Here is an 18,687-nt window from a genome sequence, read left to right as displayed (position 1 = left end):
GCCCTATTGTCATTGCTCTATGGGTTATTCTTTCTACATTCAGTGGGAGACAAGCTTATTTGGGAACTCAAATAGGCAATTCTCTATGACAGTTGATAGTTTCCTGGACAGCTCTGTTACAGTTTCAAGCATGTGGTCTTTAGAGGTCCCTCATGGAGTCAAACCATTTATATGGCTCACTGGTAAAGACCAATCTCTCTTAATCAAGCAGCTACGCAAGAGGGGTATGATTCTTAATATATGCTTAGGGATGAGGAAACAAATGACCACTTGCTTTTTATATTATCACTAGTCTTTGCTCATCTGGTATTGGTTAAAATCTTTATTACAGCGGCATTGAATAGCTCTAGTGACTCTTGTCAATTTTATGACACAGCTAAGATTCTCCCCCAACAAATCTAATACCTTGAAACCAACCACCCTATCACCGACAATTCGATTCCAACAAATTCATATACCCAAATCTAATAGCTTGAAACCAACCCTCCTAACACGACAATTCGATTCCAACAAATTCATATACCCAAGAACCAAATTATGGTGCAGTAAATTTGGGAAAAATATAATAACATCAAGAGAAAGTAAAGTAGGAAATGCGATGATACAATCACATACTACAAATCTTAATTCAATCACTACAAACACATAAATATACGTGCTTCACACAAAATTGGGCAACATCCATGAGCAACCGGCAATAATGGATTCACTATTAATAGAAGAATTAAAAGTTTTATGGCTATGTAGAAATCATCTTTCAATGATAGAGAAAAGCTTGCATCAATCGACTATTCTCTTTGCCACCTTTGACCAACTTCGTCGCTGCAAAGAGATGCCAATAAAATCCGGCCCAATAAAAGGGCACAACAAAGTTAGGGCTTGTGCAAAACCCCCTATCTCTTCTTTCTCCAAAACTCATATTTTCTCTATTTACAAATAACTCCATCACCAAAAAAAAACCTATGTTTCTCTCTCTATACAATGACTTTGTGGCTTCCAAATAAGTCATATTTCTTGTAATGAAAATAGTCTTGGCATTGAGAGAAATGCCATAGGTTGATGGGAGTTAATTTTGTATCACCACGCCAACACAACTATCTGGCACCTTCAGAAGGAAAGAAATAGCAGATTCTTTGGAGGATTTAATACAGATATCTCTATGCTAAAGCAAACCATTCTTCAGTCTATTATTTTTTAGATCAAGTAATTAGTCTCCACCACCGAAGGGTTGATTCAAACTTAATTTTGATGGAGGAGGGATTGACAGGCTTCAAGGGACTGCTTAGGGACGACACAGGGCCATTTTATAGACTTATCAAATCTCTTTACCAGGTTGTAAAGTCATCTACTAGCATTAAGAAATGGAGCCCCGAAGTTAACAGCGAAGTATAATAAAGTTATCATTGAAGGATACTTAATGTCTATTAAGTAGTGCAATCAACCAGAAACGACTCCAAGGGGGTTGGATTGAGATATTTTTCTCCCTGAGGAGTACATAAGTTCTATTCGGGATGTCTATAGAGAGAAAAATACTGAAGTTGATGCCTTGGCGAAGGCCTAGGAGTGAGAGTCGCTCCTCTCCTCCTCCACTATTACCTCCCTTTTATTCTTTCTTTCTTGTTTATTTTTTTGTTTAGCTGTTTTTCCTTTTTTTTTTCTTTTTTGTTGCTTTATTGTGTATTTTCTGTGCTTTATTTCATTATCACAATGCAAATTTTGTCAATATTTAAATATAAAATATTTCTTGTTTATTTTTTGGTTTAGCTGTTTTTCCTTTTTTGTTGTTTTATTGTGTATTTTCTATGCTTTATTTCATTATCACAATGAAAATTTTGTCAATATTTAAATATAAAAATAGATAAATAAGTGATTTCATTTAATTGATTCTATGATGCCCACACTCGAAATCAGTATTCTCAAATTCGCTTCACTTCAGCCGAAAAGGCTGAATCCTTCGGATTTTAGGCCTAGACCGAAGGAGAGAAGCCTGGTGTTGCCGTTTCGATTATGTTCGATTTGCTTTGGGCTGTTTCGGTCAGATTTGGGTTTGCTTCAGGCAGATTCAGCCGAAGCAAAGAAATATCTATATAAAAGTTTTTTTAAAAAATTTTTTTTTATTTTAAATTTTTTTACTATTTTTATATATTTTATATATAAATATCTAATTTATTTATATTAATTTTTTAAAAAAAAAAATCGAAAGCCTTCCTCCGAATCAAGTGAAGAACCAAATTGTTTCGTTTCTCTCACCAGACCAAAAAAAACTTTGAAGCGAATGCGACAACATTGCTCTAAATGACCATTTAGAGGTGGAAGCACATAGATGGAAATATCTCTACGCTCGATGCAGCCAAAGATGGAAAGATCTTTCTGCTTGATGCGTTCAAGATAATAATGCCTAATTAGATTTAGTCTACAGTGATCGGCCTAATCGCTCATACCTTATGAGATTAGCCTCTCACATGACTCACGCTTTTCTATAAGGAAAAAGTTTATATAGGACCAAGGCTCAAAACAATCAAATTAAAACCAACCTCAAAAATTTCACAAGTAGATGTTGTTTGGATGCCCAAATATCCTCAAATTGAAGCACATGAGAAACAAAAAATGGATTTCAAATTTTGAAAATACAACATCATTTTTTACCGTCAATTTCAAGATTTTCGAGTTTTCATAGATATCATTGATTTACACTATTTTTGACGTTTAAAATTTTATAATTAAAGATGAAAATATACTTTAAGGTTATCACAAAGATTTCCAGTATTAAAACCACATTTCTCGACAGTATTTGAATGTCCGCTTTGTTTTGATTGTTCAAAGCCTCAGCTCTATACAAACCAACTGCAGCCTTTCTATAAAGCCTATGTCGAGAAAGACATGTCCAATGTGGTTCACACTTGTGATCAATCACAGTACAATTGACTCATGCTTTAATATAAGATATTTCAAATTTATGTTCACTCAATAGACCGTGGCTCATGCATATATAAAGCTTATGTCACACATGGTCCATATTGATCTTTATAATCCTTGGCAAACTTATCTTGATTACACCTTCAACGTGTTCCAAAGATACTTCTACAATATCCATCGTCAACCGATGCGGCATTGAGTCAGCTACTAAGAATCGTAATGAAAGAATTGTACCATAAACTCTCTATCTTTTATGACATTCTTACTTAATAATGAGAAAGGGGAGGGGGCCAAATCCTCACTGACCTACCCAAAAAAAGCTTGTATTTTCGCCCTTATGAAGTCCAAGGATGAAGGCTGTTTGTTCAATGTGTATGTCTTTGCCTCATCGACCAATCCACCCCTCTCCTTCCCGATTACATTGTCCAGAATCTTTCTCCCAATTACATAGCCCCCTATTACCTTTCAGAGACTAAAAAGTCCAATTCAACTGAATTACACCTCGGGTCGCATTTCAAGTCAAATTTGACCACCTTTTATTGCAGTTGCAGAGCAACCTGATTTTATTTCAAATTTAATACGACCCAACTGCAACTCTCATTGCAGTTGCAGGGTTTTGAGGAGAGGTATAGATAAATTTGAGATGGAAGGACCCATACCCCAAATCACATCGGCTTTGATAGAAACAGGGAGTTTTCCACAGAAATAAAGGAGGAAAGGATCGTGCTAGCTGTTGCTTGTTGCTTGCTTTCGGGCTGTAGTTTGCTGCGCGCCTGCTTGCGAAGAAAACTGTGATGGGGCTTTGAGGTAGTGGGAAGAGGAAAATAGACCAAAGGGTTTTAGAAGGCGAGGAGGTGAAAATAATTCACGGTTTCCACTCCTTATATATAAGAAGTGAATTTGAACCGATCTGACAGTCACGACCTTATTTCGTATTTTAATTTTAATTTGTTTTTATAAATCCAAATCATATGAAATTTTAGATGTCTATTCTTCTCATCAAGGTACACCTAATAAAAATATTTTTAAAAAAAATTCGCAATAAAAAAATTGATCAAAATACCCCTACAAAATTTTGGGAGATTTTGGGCAATTTATTTCTAACAAATTATGTTTTTGATATTTTTATTAGACTCCTATTTTTTAAAAACACAAGTCCAAAATTTCAAGTGATTTAAATTTGTAAAAAAACAATTAAAGTTCAAATACAAAACAAAATCGTGACCGTTAGATCGTCATCCCAGATTGAATCTAAATCGTTGGATTCATATTTAGCTGTGAGCCTACACAAGCTTTTTCCTATATATATATATATGTATATATATATATATATATATATATATATATATATATATATATATATATATATATATATATATATATATATATAAAGATTTTGTTAACTCCTACCTATAATAAATAGTATAAGCTATTAATTCTCAATTGTCGGATCTTTCATCGCGTAGTTTAAAATTCATAACACTAGTTTAATTTTAATACTTTTTATATAAATCAAATTAAGATGATTTGACGTATATACCTAACACTATTGCACACCATATAAAAATATAAAACAATAACTTTCAATAATTTAAAATGACCAAATTACCCCCATAATTTTATATTTTAAAAAAAAAAATTTATTGTGCACCATATTTTTTTTTGTACACATCCAAAATTTCATTGCAATCTTATTTCTAAAAAAATATATTAAAATTCAAATAATAATATGAATTAAACCACCTGATGAAATGACTGCGAGTCATTAGCTTATACTATTCATTATATCTAATAGCTTAATAATATGGGAAAATTTTATATAGAGCCAAGGCCATATACAATCAAATTTGAGCTTACTTCAAAACTCTCACTAGAAGAGGTTGTTTTGATGTCCAAACATTTTCAAATTGATCATCTCGACATCAAGATGCATGGAAATGAGAAAAAAATGCATTTCAACTTTTGAAAATAGTATATTTTGTAACGTATTTTTGGACCGTCAATTTTCATGATTTTCAAATATGCATAGATCTACCGATCGACACTATTTTTTGAAGGTTTAAACTTTATAAATGAATATGAAAATATATTTTAAGGTTATCACAAAGATTTCCTATATTGAAACCGTATTTCCCGATACTATTTGAAGGTAGGCTATAATTTGACTGTTTAGAGACTAGGCTCCATGCAAACCGCACCGTAATAATTTATATATATATATATATATATATATATATATATATATATATATATATATATGGAAAAGATTATATAAAGTTGCAACCTTACAATGTAGAATCATAGATGCACCTCAAAAATCTATCTAAAATGTTGTTTTAATGTTGAAAAAGCCCTCTAATCGATCATCTCGACATCGAGATACATGAATACGAAAAGAAAAAAAAGATTAAGTCCCGAAAATAGTGCATCTTGCAACACATTATCTAGAAAGTTCATTTCAAGTTTTTCATATACTTATAGATCTACTTGATTTTAACCATTTTCGAAATTTAAAATTTTCTAATTAGGTATGAAAATAGATTTTAAGATAATACTAAGTATTTTTTACAACAAAATTACATGTTATAATAAAATTTTAAAGTGCGCCTTAATTGGATTGTTTAAAGTTGCAACCTTATAGGAACAGCACACACACACACAAATATATATATATATATATATATATATATATATATATATATATATATATATATATATATATATATATATAGAGAGAGAGAGAGAGAGAGGGGGAAATGATTATGTGAACTAATAGGCTCACAAGTAAAAATGAGCCAAACAGCCCAAATTGAATATAGGCCAATCTGACGATCACAAATGTCCAGTAGTGTTTAAATTTTTTTTTTTTTTTCTACTAGTCCAAATCACTTGAAATTTTAGACGTGTGCTCATAAAAAATAAGTGAATCTTCCAAAAATATCAAAAAAATATTTTACATGAAAAACATTGGCCAAAATACCCCCGTAAAGGGTATTTTGATCAATTTTATTTTACGGATTATTTTTTTTATATATTTATATTAGACGATGCTTGATGAGAAGAACACACACCTAAAATTTCAAGTGATTTGGATTTATAGAAAAAAAAAATTAAAATTCAAACACTACTGGATCTGTGATCGTCAGATCGGCCCATATTCAATCTGGACTGTTGGGCTTATTTTTTCTTGTAAACCCACTAGCTTACAGGATTATTTTTCATATATATATATATATATATATATATATATATATATATATATAAACTTTTCAAGGGTATTTTAATCAATTTATATTTTGTAAATTTTTATTTTTATATTTTTATTAAATGCACCTTGCTAAAAAAAATGAATGCTTAAAATTTAAAGTGATTTTGAATTGTAAAAACAAAAATGAAAATTCAAATACAAAATAAGATTGTAACTATTAGATCGGCCCAAATTAAATCAAAACCATTGGCTGACACTGTAGCTGACTTAATAACGGCAATCAAAGGCCCGCTCTCTCTCTCGCTCTCCCAAGCCCCTCTTTTCCTGATCTACACCCCTCCCCAAACCCCCACTCTTGACGCTATGTCCCACACCAATCCCAACTCCCCCTCTCTCTTTCCCCAAGAGATAAGAAGTCTTAGTAGTTAAACTGACTTTTTCTTTGTAGGATACTTCTCTTTGCTTCAAATTCATTGGTCATCTCTTACTTCATATAGTTTTTCTTTTTTTTGAAATTGTTAGAAAGGGCCAATTTCCATTACCATGTGTGCATGTTATTGCTCTTGCAATTTGCTAATGGGGCTCATGATTATAGAGATACTCTAAGTTCATAATGGTCTTTATCTTCCTCATAATGAGAGTCAAATGGAGGGGTGGTTATCTTCCTGGTAATCAGAAGGTCAAATGGAACGATGATTCTGAATTGCATTATGGGAAGACCAATCGTGTTACTGGATGGGTTTATTTGATCATGTTCTTGACAATCTCTCTCTTCTCAAAAAATAAAGATTAAACCTCCCACCAAGAAAACAGGGTAAGAGATAGACTCTTCCTCCATTAACAACAGGCCATTTGACAGCGCTGTAAGTAAATGGAAACTCTAAGGAAATACGGTTTTCGAGGGCTTTGAGAGTGAAATAAGCAAAATTCCAAATGGTACAAGACCCTCTTGATATTCAAAAGGAGATGAGAGATTCTCAGTTTCAAAGATACGGTCGCAATCGAAGGAGAATACTTCAAATATGGGGACACGAAAGCTTTCTCATTTAGGTCAGACATCAAAGGAATCACGCAAGTAGCTTGGGAAGCTTCACAGAGACGGATCTTACGAAGTGGGAAAACCATGATGAGATGTACTCTTCTTACCAGATGAGCGAGATTGAATGGGACGATGTGGGAAGAGGTGGTGAGTTGCAAAAGCATTGAGTTCTCTCTAAACCTATGTTTGCAAAGAGAACTTTGAATTGGCTTGAAGGAAGACACTTTTGAAATAACTCAAAGTAGAAACTTTCAAAAAGACAAAAAGAACTTTTAATGAGATAAATGGAAAGGCAAAAATTTAGTGTGGTGAGGTAGGAGGACCTGCAACTTGGTCCACTGCCCACGCAAACAACTGCATGTCAATGGAATACCAAAGTCATAGTTAAAATTCCTAGATTTCCAATTCATTAAAGAACATGCGTGTGTTGTGTGTGTATCACGAGTATCAAGTTTTGAGACAACAGACTTCTATCCTATGAATATCAGAACCTCTTTGAGAGAAATAAATTCAAATAAACTTTTAAAAGCATGCCAAGCCAAAAAAATTTGTAGTGAATTGCTTCCTACGCTCAATCACCAGGTAAACTTACAAAATGCTTACCCAAGGGCCAGGATTGCTTCAAAATATTTGGAAACACTAATAAACCTGCACGTCAAGATCAAACAAATTTTGTTAGTAAGGTGAATGAATTCCATAAATTTGCATTTGATAAAAATGCAAGTTGTTTTTCTAGAAACATGGTAAGACGTTACTTTTGTAGACATTTTTCTATTTTATTTTGCTGTAAATATGATAATAAGACAGTTATAACAAAAACCCCAATGCCCATTCATTGCAACTGTTGAGGGTGAGACTCTGTTACCAAGAGGTCGGACGTTGACCACAATCCCTCCATCCAAAGACAATAAAAGAAGAGAAAGAATATCACAATTGCTGTGTTTTCAGCATTTTTAATCTTGTCAATCAGAAAGTTATTTAACAAACCTGCTAATTAATCTATTAATACTAAATTAGTAAACAACCTTTATTGTATTAATTTGAACCGTGAAAATTACAATATATCAGAAGTTACGCCAAAGAAGAATACTTAGCCAAAGACGAGTATTCCTTGCTAGCACCTGGGTTTCCTACAGTTCACTAGCCTCATTCCATCTGTCACTTGTTGACATTGGACGGTTGGCACAATGGACTAGTTTTGGGCTCAACAGAAACATAGAACACATCTAAACCAGCAATGCTACAATTGCAATCAACACAAGAGACCAAAAAAGTGCACAGAATAGGAAGTCATGAATAGGTAAGGGTAACAACCTAGAAATACCTTTTTTGCATGGTAATAGTGAAAACCTCAGAATCTGAATTGAAGCCATAGATCTAATCACTTTATGGATGATGAAATGGGTCTCTAAAGTTGCAGTAGAAGACTTTTCCCCCTTCCAAGAAGTTCTACAACGCCAGTTTGAACAGTTATATAAAAGACCTTTCTTCTAAATGATCAACATGTTCGTTGAAATTTCTCTGCAAAGTCTGAGATCATCATATTCTGCCTAAATGCCTGGTACTTTTGTAAACTAGTGCCAGCCCATTGCTGACAAAAGCATTCATCAGTGAGGACCAGTGAACTCAGAGGAAACGGTCCTTTTGGGGCCTTCTTGAGAGAAACCAAAAACTTGTGGCGTGGTCGTATTCTCTGTTCAAGGGATAAGCTGAAGTACGTTGGGTATTTAGTAAGGGATTGCACCTCATTTCGGAGTTCATGGATCAAATATAAATACTTGGGCCTCAGGTTATTCTCCAGAGACAGTGATAACACCTGTGCAAGCAAATTATTTCATACCCAAAGTCAAGGTTATATGAATCGAAGGTTCAAACTATCAGGTATTTTATTAGTTCAATATGCTCACCGGATGGTTTCAATTGGCTCAGCAAATTAGAGTTTAACATAACTTAAGATCCAAAAGTACATCCATTCATTAAATTAAAAATAATAATTCTGAACTTTGGTCGCTTTGACCAAATATAGTTCAATACACCTGAAATTGGGTGAATAATGGACAGGATTCAAACCCGAGCTTTGGGGTGTAATTACAGAAATCTGACCTGTGGAAGCCCAATGAAATGGAAATTTTTTGATAAAGGCACAATCAACTGGATTAGTAAAGGGAAATAATGACACAAGGACAGAGGACACCAACCTGAGTAAGACCAGTTAGAATTTTCAAGACATCAGAATCACGCATCCCTATACTTCTCAAGAAGTTAATCCTTGGTAATATCCCATCCTCAATACTGTAATGGAGAAGTTGTGGATGTTTCTTGACCATTTTCACAATGCTCTCTCTTGGAGCACCCAATTCCCTTGAAAGGAAGCTCATTCGAGAAGTCCATGAATCATCAATCCTCTGAACCAGAATTTGGGGGCTCAACTGCACAACTTTGCCTACATCTGTTGCTTTGATACCCACTTCTTCAACCAGATATCGAACTGTGGGTTTTAGAGATTGCTCCACACTATATGAGAAGAGTGATGGAGCAGCACTAATTATTCTTCCAAGCTTGGAATGGGGCACGCCCAAGCTAAGAAGAAATTGAACATGGGATTTGAGATTGTTTTCTACTGTGTATTCTAGAATTTGGGGCTGCCTCAATATTATCTTTTTGATATCCCTCTGCTTCACACCAAGGCTAAGCAAGAAATCCATCCTTTCTCGTGCCGCTTCCAAATTAATTTGTAGACTAGGCATATGCCTCTCATAGATTTGGGTGAAATGTGACTCTTTTAATCCGAAAGTGCTCAAGTACTCAATCAAGGGGAACCATTTTTCATCGAGATCCAACTCTTCTGACATTTGGCGGATCCTGCTTTCCGTGAATTTTCCGGTCTTTACCTATATGACATACAGAAACTATGAATGTTCATGTCATGTTTAACATGAAAAGCAAAGTTAACGATAACTGAGATAACTGAGATAATATGAAATGTCATGTTTGATATGACTGTTCATGTCATGGTCATGCCATGTTTGATATGACTTGATAACTGAGATAATATGAAATGAAAACTAGCATAAGAGTCACTTAGGAGGTAATCAAGAAAATACTTTTTCCTGGTCGCGTGTGCCTTCCATTGAACCTTGATCCTGTAATTGCTCTTTAGCTTGACCAGCATAACTTGAATTTACTTTACCTTGGGCTTTTTGGACATACTTTATTTCCTGGGATGGATATGGACTGTTACTTTCTCTTGCAATTTTAGGGGTTTTACCTTCCTGCAACTTTCGCAATGACTTGTAGATTCCTGCATCAGTTACTGGAAGTTATTTTCATTTGTACACTTTGTAGTTCAATATGCTGCATGGCCTCTTCTTTTTCATTAAATGTTTTTTAAATGCCAGGTTGTCCATAGCATGCTTAAGAGAATACCCTGTAAACGTTTTGCGTCATTCTTTGATGCAAATCCCAATGGCTTTGCACCTATAAACGAATCGTCTTTTATTTCTTCCATTTCCATAGATTCCTCCTGAGAAAGTCAAAATTAATAAATAAGTATCCGTTCACAGTAAAATTAAGCATCCGCTAAATCATCTACAATATTTAAAGACATAGCACAGTGGCAGATGGTAGGTGTTGTTCAATATGAGGAGCATGGACCAATTCAGTTTCTAGATCACCCATGTCCACAATCAAACGCCCTACTTTCAATTTTATTAATTAATGGAGGCAGGTAGAACACCCTCTAACCTGCATTAAAAAAAACGTGACTAGAAAATCTTGAGAAAGAGAAAAGGTGAAAGAGTAGGAAAAGGGCAAAAAAAAAAAAAAAGCGCAAAGAAAACCTCATCCTACCTAATAGATATGTAGACACCCAATTCAGAATAGGAAATTCCTTAAATCCTAAAACCCTAAAAATCCAAACCTTAACCATAGGGACAACACCTATCCTAGTGCACCATAACCAGTAGTCCATAATCCCTAGGGAAACCACCAAATCCAAGTAAATCTATCCCAAATCCTTGGAAACCAATTCAAATCTATCTGAAGATATTTTAATTGATTCAAACTTATACTGGACACCAAGAAAGGCAGAAAAAACCCAGATCGAAACCCCTTCAAAATGTCAAAATTGGATCAGATCGTCACCACAGACCTCAGGAGACTGTCTGGTGCCTCCTGACCAAAACTGAACTAGAAAGGAGCCAGCCATGCCGTACGCGTCACTGGGCCCAGTGATGGCATTGGCCTAATTTCTTCCGGAAACGTATGGAATTTCTAGGGATTTTGCCTTGGCCTTGGTCAAAATTTCTGGATGCTTCTAGATCTTGTTTGACTCCGGATTTAATCTATCTAAAGCCTTAGAGGCCTAATCCTAATAGATTTAGAATTAAGGAGATAAACCTAGGAGTTCTAATCCTAATTGGACTAGTACCCAAATAAAGGCCTGTATAAACCCCCCTCTAGGGTCTTTTAGAACCCAGACTTTTAAGACTTAGAAATTAGAAACCTAAATAGCCATAGAAAATCCTTTAAAGCCTAGAGAAATCCTGAAACTAGGAAACCCCAGAAAACCCTAACTGATCTAATCCTAAGCCAATTCTCCACAAGCCTGGGAAAATAACAGCCTTTTTTTAATTTTTAAAGACGTCCAAAAGGGACAAAGGGGTAATTTTGACCCCCAAAAAAATTTAAATAGATTATGGGGTTTATTTTCAACCCCCCCAAACTTAAAAGAACACTTCCATAAGCCCTTAATCTCTCAGCTATACTTATTTCTAGGAAAAGTATTTTTTGTGGTTTGAAGAAGCATCCTTAACTTTTCTGATCTCATTGGAATTATTTTTAGGGTACTATTGGAGGTTGGAGCATTGGAAACCATGTTATTATGGAACATGGAGAGTTGGAGCCTAGTACTAATACATAGACTAGGCTTTTAACATTTTTAAATTTTCTGTGACTTGAACTTTGAGATTTTGAACAGGCTTATTCTTAACATGCGATATATTTGTATTGAAAAAGTATGTTACAATACATACAAATGCAATAAATTACTGAATGGACACAAATATATGCATATATGTGCGTTTGGATAATACATATTTGTATATATTTAAAGAATTTGTACTACAGGGCACCTGAGGGTTTGGGTGCCCGCCAGGGTGCTGAGCGCCAGGCTGGCCGCCTAATGCTTTTTGAAACCTTGATCCCAACAGCATGAGTAGGTTTTGTTCCATAATTTCCCTCTTTCACATGGTTATTAGATAGGAAGTAAGGGCTTCCTCAAATCTTCAATTCCTCTAACCTTCTCAGGAGAGTTTCAACAATGTTCAAAAGAAGCTTTAAATTCTTCACAAGGTCAACGCTAGTATAGGTAGGCTAAAGCACAATTTCAGCTACATATGAGTACATTTGGAGGTAACATAAATTGCTTAAAGAGGCAAAATGATGCAAAAGGAGCCCGGGAAATTAAATACGGCCTTCTTTAGGTCTTAAACAAGAAAAAAATCAACAATTATGAAGGAAATAAGGCGGCTGTAAATCAAGCCATGGGAAGAAACACTTTTTTTCTTCTTCATTTAAGAAAACCTCTTTATAAAAAGAATACCAAAGTCTATCGAATGGGACATCCCACTCCCCCTTTCAATACAAGCATTTCAAAAAAAGAAAGTAGAAGGCAAAAAAAGATATCCCTAAGTTGTACCCCCCCCCCCCCCCCCCCCCGCCCTCTCTCTGTCCAACCCCCCCCCCCCCCAAAAAAAAAAACAATTACTTCCAATGAATCACTCTCTAGATCATGTAAATCAACCCTTTCCAAACTTTCCTATTCCCTCTCCTAGATCCTCTTTTCCAGGAAATTTTTCTATCTCTGTCTAATTAGCTAACAATCCCCACCAAAATAGGACCATGGAATCTTACAAACTTGGAAATCCATCCACGCACATCCTAAAAAACTAGAACCCATTAATTTGCCCATGACGTAAAATAAAAACCCGTTTTCAAAATTAATCCCAAACAAGCATAAAAAGAATAAACAAGACTAACCACGCCCTATAAAAATAAATTAAAATAAAATTCTAATTAGCCCTATTCTTAAACATCCCATATGCGATTTGCATCATACTCCCTTGGTTGGAAAAAGAACTCGTTTCGAATTTTTGCTGTGGCATCACCGTCCTCCCTTAGTTGATGGTGAAGTCCTACATCCCCACGCAATTGTTGTTATGAGGCATGAGGTTGAATAACCAGGATGCATCTATGATGGTTACCCACTTGGCATATACGATAGACAATGGGCTGCCATTCAATAGATTACATTTGAATGCCCCTGCCAAGGTAGAAGCACTAAAAGAAGAAAATCACCTCCTACTGAAGGGTATGTCTTGAGCATCCTTTTAAAAGGGTCATTCTTCTCCTTAGCTGAAGCGACAGTTTTTTTATGGCCAAACTTCGGTGGCCAGCACTCTCAAATCCCATAAAAGTTTTCTCCATCGCTTCACAACAATAACACAATGTATGCAAAAGACTCATCAAAGTCATGCCAAGGCCGAGCCTGAGGCCGAATATATCAATTTGCTGCATGAGATCATTGAGGATAATCTGCTGGCTGCATACATCAAGTGCATCCCATTGGCTTGCTAACATTGTTGCACCAATAAAAACAAACTTTATAAACCTTAATACTAGAGCACATTGATCAAATAGTGTGAATGTGCGGAGTGGTTGAAGATGGGCAACACGGGCTTGTTCATGAACGAGAGTGTCCCCAACCTTGTATTTCCTCATAGTTTTGCGCATGAAGCTTGGATTAGATGTCGTTATTCTTCCATCAAGCTCTGAAGAACTGATTCTAGCACTTGATGGTGCCACTTGAAAATAAACCATCTTGGTGCAAATATTGTAACTCCACAAACCATCACGATTTTCTACATAGCTACCCAATTACTTCTTGCCCCTTTCACATTAATAAGAGCAACGCATAGTCCTCCAATATTGTCATACTGAAGTTGTATGATTGCAACAACTCTATAGTCAGCCCCAACCGAAATCTCACATTGTCTGTCAACTTCTTGGAAGCTAGAGTTAAAGAGAAGAACAACAAAACCAGTAGAGTCCCCATATTTCAAATGTAGAAGATCCCATGGAAGCCAAGCACTCAATGGTCCATTTGCTATTAGCACCTTAAAAGAGGAGATAATGATGCTCGAGAATGCGAAGAGCTTAATTTAGAACTCCAATAGAATAACTCACAAGATTCTTCATCTCTACAACAGTTAACTTTTCTCAAAAAAAAAAAAAAAATTCTTCATCTCTACAACTGGCAAGGTTAACTACCTGTAGATAGGAGCTAACCAGCTTTGGTGCAAGCTGGTGAGAGTGCATTGGCAGCACAAATGCCACCACTAAACCTGATTTTTTGAGTCGATGTTTGCTTAATTGCTTTGATTTTCTTCTTGCTTTTGCTATGCCATTCTGAGATTAGAGGGTACCCAAATATTATGCATCTCATAAGCATCATAACAATAACATTTTGTGCATACCAAAAAATGTTATGTCATTGGTATGCATGTGCAATGTCATTAGCATCAAGCACACATGAGGACAAGTCTTCTCTTACAATCAAAGAACGAACTGTTTGACCAACTTGTGAATGCTCAGATCTTGCATAATTTTGCAAAATTGAGGTGCGGATATTGGGCTTCTTTGGTTTAGGTTTTGGAGGAAGAAGAGAGGGAATAGAGTTGGTTGCCTCACCAAAGCAGAATTCCAACCTGTCCTTGGCCCATGCACTAGTGAAAATAACATCTACTCCTTGGTGAGTATCCCCTACAGTGAACCCACTAGCTAAGACCCCAATGGAAATTATCATCAACTCCTTTGTATGTATTTCCCATGGCACCCTAGATATGGACATGACATTTAGAGACACAATGCCCTTACCACCACCATCACCAGCATCATTTTCCCCTATAGATTGTCAGATTGAGAGTAGAGCCAAACCTTCCTCTTTGGAAGACCAAGGTGAAATCTCTTCACTCAATGACAAAAAGCTAGTCCATGTTTGGCCATCAATATGTTACTTTGATCAAAAACCACTACCTCTGTTTTCTCATCCAATCCCAAATCCCCTTTGACAACAGTTATAGGCTACTCTTCCTTGTTCATTAAAGTCATTCACTTGCAAATTCAACATTGTCTTTAACAGAGATAGTGTTAGAAGTTAAAATTTCCTTCTGATCTACACAATGCTCAATTTCGCCATTAACAGATTTAAAATCATCCATCCTTCTATCAATAAAATTGTTAGGCATATTCTCAATTATCTTTTCTCTTTCAGTAGATTGATCTATAAATACATCCACCATTTTCTCATTAGATTCAAGCTTTTTTGTATCTTTCAATGCATCAACCTCTCTAGTGACAAATTTAGGATTTTCTTTTATTAAAAAATCACACACCTTTCTCTATTTAGTTGTGTGATGCTCAAGTCGTATATTTGTGATAGGGATAGTAACTCCCCGGGTTGGAGGTGTCAGTCTCCTAACCTAGGATGATTCGGCTCCAAGGATGGATCTGGATGTACTAAAATTAAATTCTTTCTCTGCTTCTCTCTATATTGATTTCGGTCTACTCCCCTATGCCAATCACATTAGCATTGGGGTTGTCGGTTACCTCACATCGATGCCATCGTGCTTTGAACCCATAAGTGCAATTGAACACAACATCAGGTCATTCCCACTCAAACTTGTGCTCTAATTTACACCGATCTCTACGAGAACACGCATAATATGGATCTAACTCCGTAGATCTCATCTTATTCAATATGCGTTATTGCAATCTTTCTTTTTGCGACAACTTCTCAATCATCTTCGTTAAGTTGTCGATTTTCAATCTTTCTTTTTGCGACAACTTCTCAATCATCTCCGTTAAGTTGTCGATTTTCTTGTATATTTGGTCCTGCTCAACATTCCTACAATTGCGACCTCCACGACTAACCATCGCAGTTGCTAACCCTTTTTGAACCATGCTTTGATACCAAATGATGCAAAAGGAGCCCATGAAATTAAATCTAACCTTCTTTCAATCTTAAACAGGTAAAAATTCAACAAGCATTGAAAACAAAACTCTCTACAAAAAGAATACCAAAGTATATCGAATGGGACATCCCACTTCCCCATTTAATACAAGCACTTCCAAAAAGAAAAGCAGAATACAAAAAAGGTATCCCTAAGTTGTAGCTTCTCTCTCTCTCTCTCTCTCTCTCTCTCTCTCTCTCTCTCTCTCTCTCTCCACATTACTTCACATGAATCTCTCTCTCTCTAAATCATGCAAATCAACCCCTTTCCAAACTTTTCTATTTTCTCCCTCGTGATCAACCCTCACCCATCCCTCTTCCTAATTAGCTAAAAATCCCCACCAAAATAGGACCATGGAATCCTACAAACTTGGAAAGCCATCCACACCCATCCTAAGAAACTAGAACCATTAATTTGCCCAAGACATAAAACAAAAATCCCTTTTGAATCTCTACAAGGATATCCCTCAAAATTAATCCCAACAATTACAAAAAGAATAAAAAAGACTAACCACACCCCCTATAAAAATAAAATAAAATAAAATTCTAATTAGCCCTATTCTTAAACATCCCAGATGCGATTTGCACCACAAGATCAAGTATAAATAGGTAAAAAGTGAAGTACAAACACCTCCAGTACCCTAATTCTAGATGGAACAAGGAAACTAGACCAGAAAGGAAGCATATGAACATACTGAAATACCAAATAGCTGTTACATTCCAATATATAGACCTAGAAACCCTAAAACATTCATGGAATAAGGATATTGGGCCCACAAAAGAATACAATAGCAAATTTGAGCATAAAAAAGGGAGTAGTACAAGCCTATTCAGTAATTAAAAATAAAAAGTGACAAACAACCAACATACATGCCAGAAATTCTATGGAACAAGGTTACTGGACCTGGCAACCCAAGAACAGATACCTATAGAGAAATTCAAAACCTCAAATTTAAACTAATCACTATATGTCAAATTCACACAAAAAAAGGCAGAACCAAAAAATAATAATAATAATAATAATAACAATAGAAGAAGGACACCCACTAAATTAAAAGCTGATGGCACGAAAACTAAGTAGCCAGAAGCCCCGAACATCAAATATAGACACAATAATTCATAATATAATAAAAAAAGGAAGATAAATACTAATTTCTTTTTCAAAAGAGAAAATAAAGGAGCTCCTGCAAATGACTTACATCAGAAAGCAATGGTTCTTCATCATCACAAGTGGGCAGCTGCTTGCCAAATCTGGACCGCCGGTTGGGTTTAAGCATTCGAGGATTCGAATGTGATGAGAAAACCATGCAAGAGCTTCTTCTGTCATTGATTCTCAGTGTAATTTTCTCATTCCAAAGGTTCGAATCAGTGGATAAATGGCGAGAACAAGAAATTGAAATGGAATTCAAATACAAAACCACAAGCGCCATTGTATGAGTACGTGAGAATTCAGGGAATGAGAGGGAAAATGATTCTATTACTCCATAGAAGACGCATTTTGTTGCACAGATACATTTGTTAGTCTCTAGCCCTTAAGAATTCAGGGAGAAGCAAGGGGGAGGAAGAAGCGTATGTCCCTAGACTCTCTCTCGACGTAATTCTCTCTCACGACTTAAAACTCCTGCTATGCCCTCTCTCTATCTCTTGTCTCTCATCTGTTAAACCCTCTCTTTCCCCTGGTTCATGTGTTAAAACCCTCTCTCTCTCTCTCTCTCTCTCACTGTTAAAAATAAAAGAAAAAAGAAAATCCTCTCTCTCTCTCACTGTTAAAAATAAAAGAAAAAAAAAAACCCTCTCTCTCTCTAGAATCTATTAAGCCTTTTCTGTCTTGCTCCTCTCGGAGAGAAATATCTGCAGCATACCCCTTTAATGCTTATCTAAATAAAAATCGTTTATATAAGGCGTCAAATTTATACTGTAGACATAAGGTATACCTAAAAAACCTATTGAAAAAAGTTGTTTACTCACTAGAAAATTATCTGATTGATCATCTTGATCTCGATATATATAGATATGAAAGAAAAAGTATATTTTAAATCTTAAAATTAATTCATCTTATGATACATTATCTACACCGTTCATTTTCAAGATTTTCGAGTGCTAATAGATATACTAGATTTGCACTATTTCCCTAGCTTTCAATTTTATTATAGAGATGAAAAATAGACTTTTAGGTCATGATAGAAGTTTTAATACGGAAAATACATTTTTTTATGATATTTTTATATGCATCTTACCGTAATTGTTTAAAGTTGATACCTTATACAAACCTCACCCAATAATTCTGACCACTTTTGTCACTTGTTGTTTGAGTAATGGCACAAGGCATTTTCTGGTACTAGCTACAAACTGTGTAAAGGCTGGGCTAAGGTAACTGCTGGCCCGGCCCTTGGTTTTGTTTTTTTCTTATACACGCCAGGGCAGGCCTTATGGGGCAAGGGCCAAGCCGGGCCT

General features: G+C 35.5%; 1 protein-coding gene across 6 annotated transcripts; it reads right to left on the bottom strand.

Annotated features, from left to right (window-relative positions):
• Positions 1-597: 597 nt before the first annotated feature.
• Positions 598-17,900, bottom strand: LOC18427649 (Mitochondrial transcription termination factor family protein). 6 transcript variants are annotated; one of them, XM_088849830.1, is made up of 7 exons: positions 17,433-17,900; positions 10,590-10,686; positions 10,268-10,464; positions 9,362-10,054; positions 8,478-8,979; positions 7,767-7,811; positions 598-822 (listed from the first exon to the last, which is right to left on the bottom strand). In XM_088849830.1, the coding sequence occupies exons 1-5, from the start codon at positions 17,661-17,663 to the stop codon at positions 8,662-8,664; spliced, it is 1,536 nt and encodes a 511-aa protein (XP_088705956.1). In that variant the 5' UTR covers positions 17,664-17,900; the 3' UTR covers positions 598-822; positions 7,767-7,811; positions 8,478-8,661. The 6 variants fall into 6 exon arrangements, with proteins under 6 accessions (XP_088705956.1, XP_088705955.1, XP_020518924.1 ...); XM_088849829.1 differs by having other exon boundaries at positions 8,488-8,979; XM_020663265.2 differs by lacking the exon at positions 598-822 and adding an exon at positions 2,909-3,716 and having other exon boundaries at positions 8,488-8,979.
• Positions 17,901-18,687: the final 787 nt, after the last annotated feature.

This window comes from Amborella trichopoda, chromosome 10 (genome assembly GCF_054954075.1).
Source record: "Amborella trichopoda isolate Santa Cruz 75 chromosome 10, AtrichopodaSantaCruz75HAP2 v2.0, whole genome shotgun sequence".
Classification (NCBI taxonomy): Eukaryota; Viridiplantae; Streptophyta; class Magnoliopsida; order Amborellales; family Amborellaceae; genus Amborella; species Amborella trichopoda.
The sequence above is the reverse complement of the archived record's forward strand: the minus strand, read 5'-3'. Positions and strand labels throughout refer to the sequence as shown.

What these genes read in the sequence shown, in the direction of transcription:
- LOC18427649 (XM_088849830.1), bottom strand. Translation starts at nt 17,663, where the DNA reads ATGGCGCTTGTGGTTTTGTATTTGAATTCCATTTCAATTTCTTGTTCT. An exon ending in GCACACGCGACCAGGAAAAA is followed by an intron (nt 10,055 to 10,267) that starts GTATTTTCTTGA and finishes TATGTCATATAG; the next exon opens with GTAAAGACCGGAAAATTCAC. An exon ending in TTCTAACTGGTCTTACTCAG is followed by an intron (nt 8,980 to 9,361) that starts GTTGGTGTCCTC and finishes TTGCTTGCACAG; the next exon opens with GTGTTATCACTGTCTCTGGA.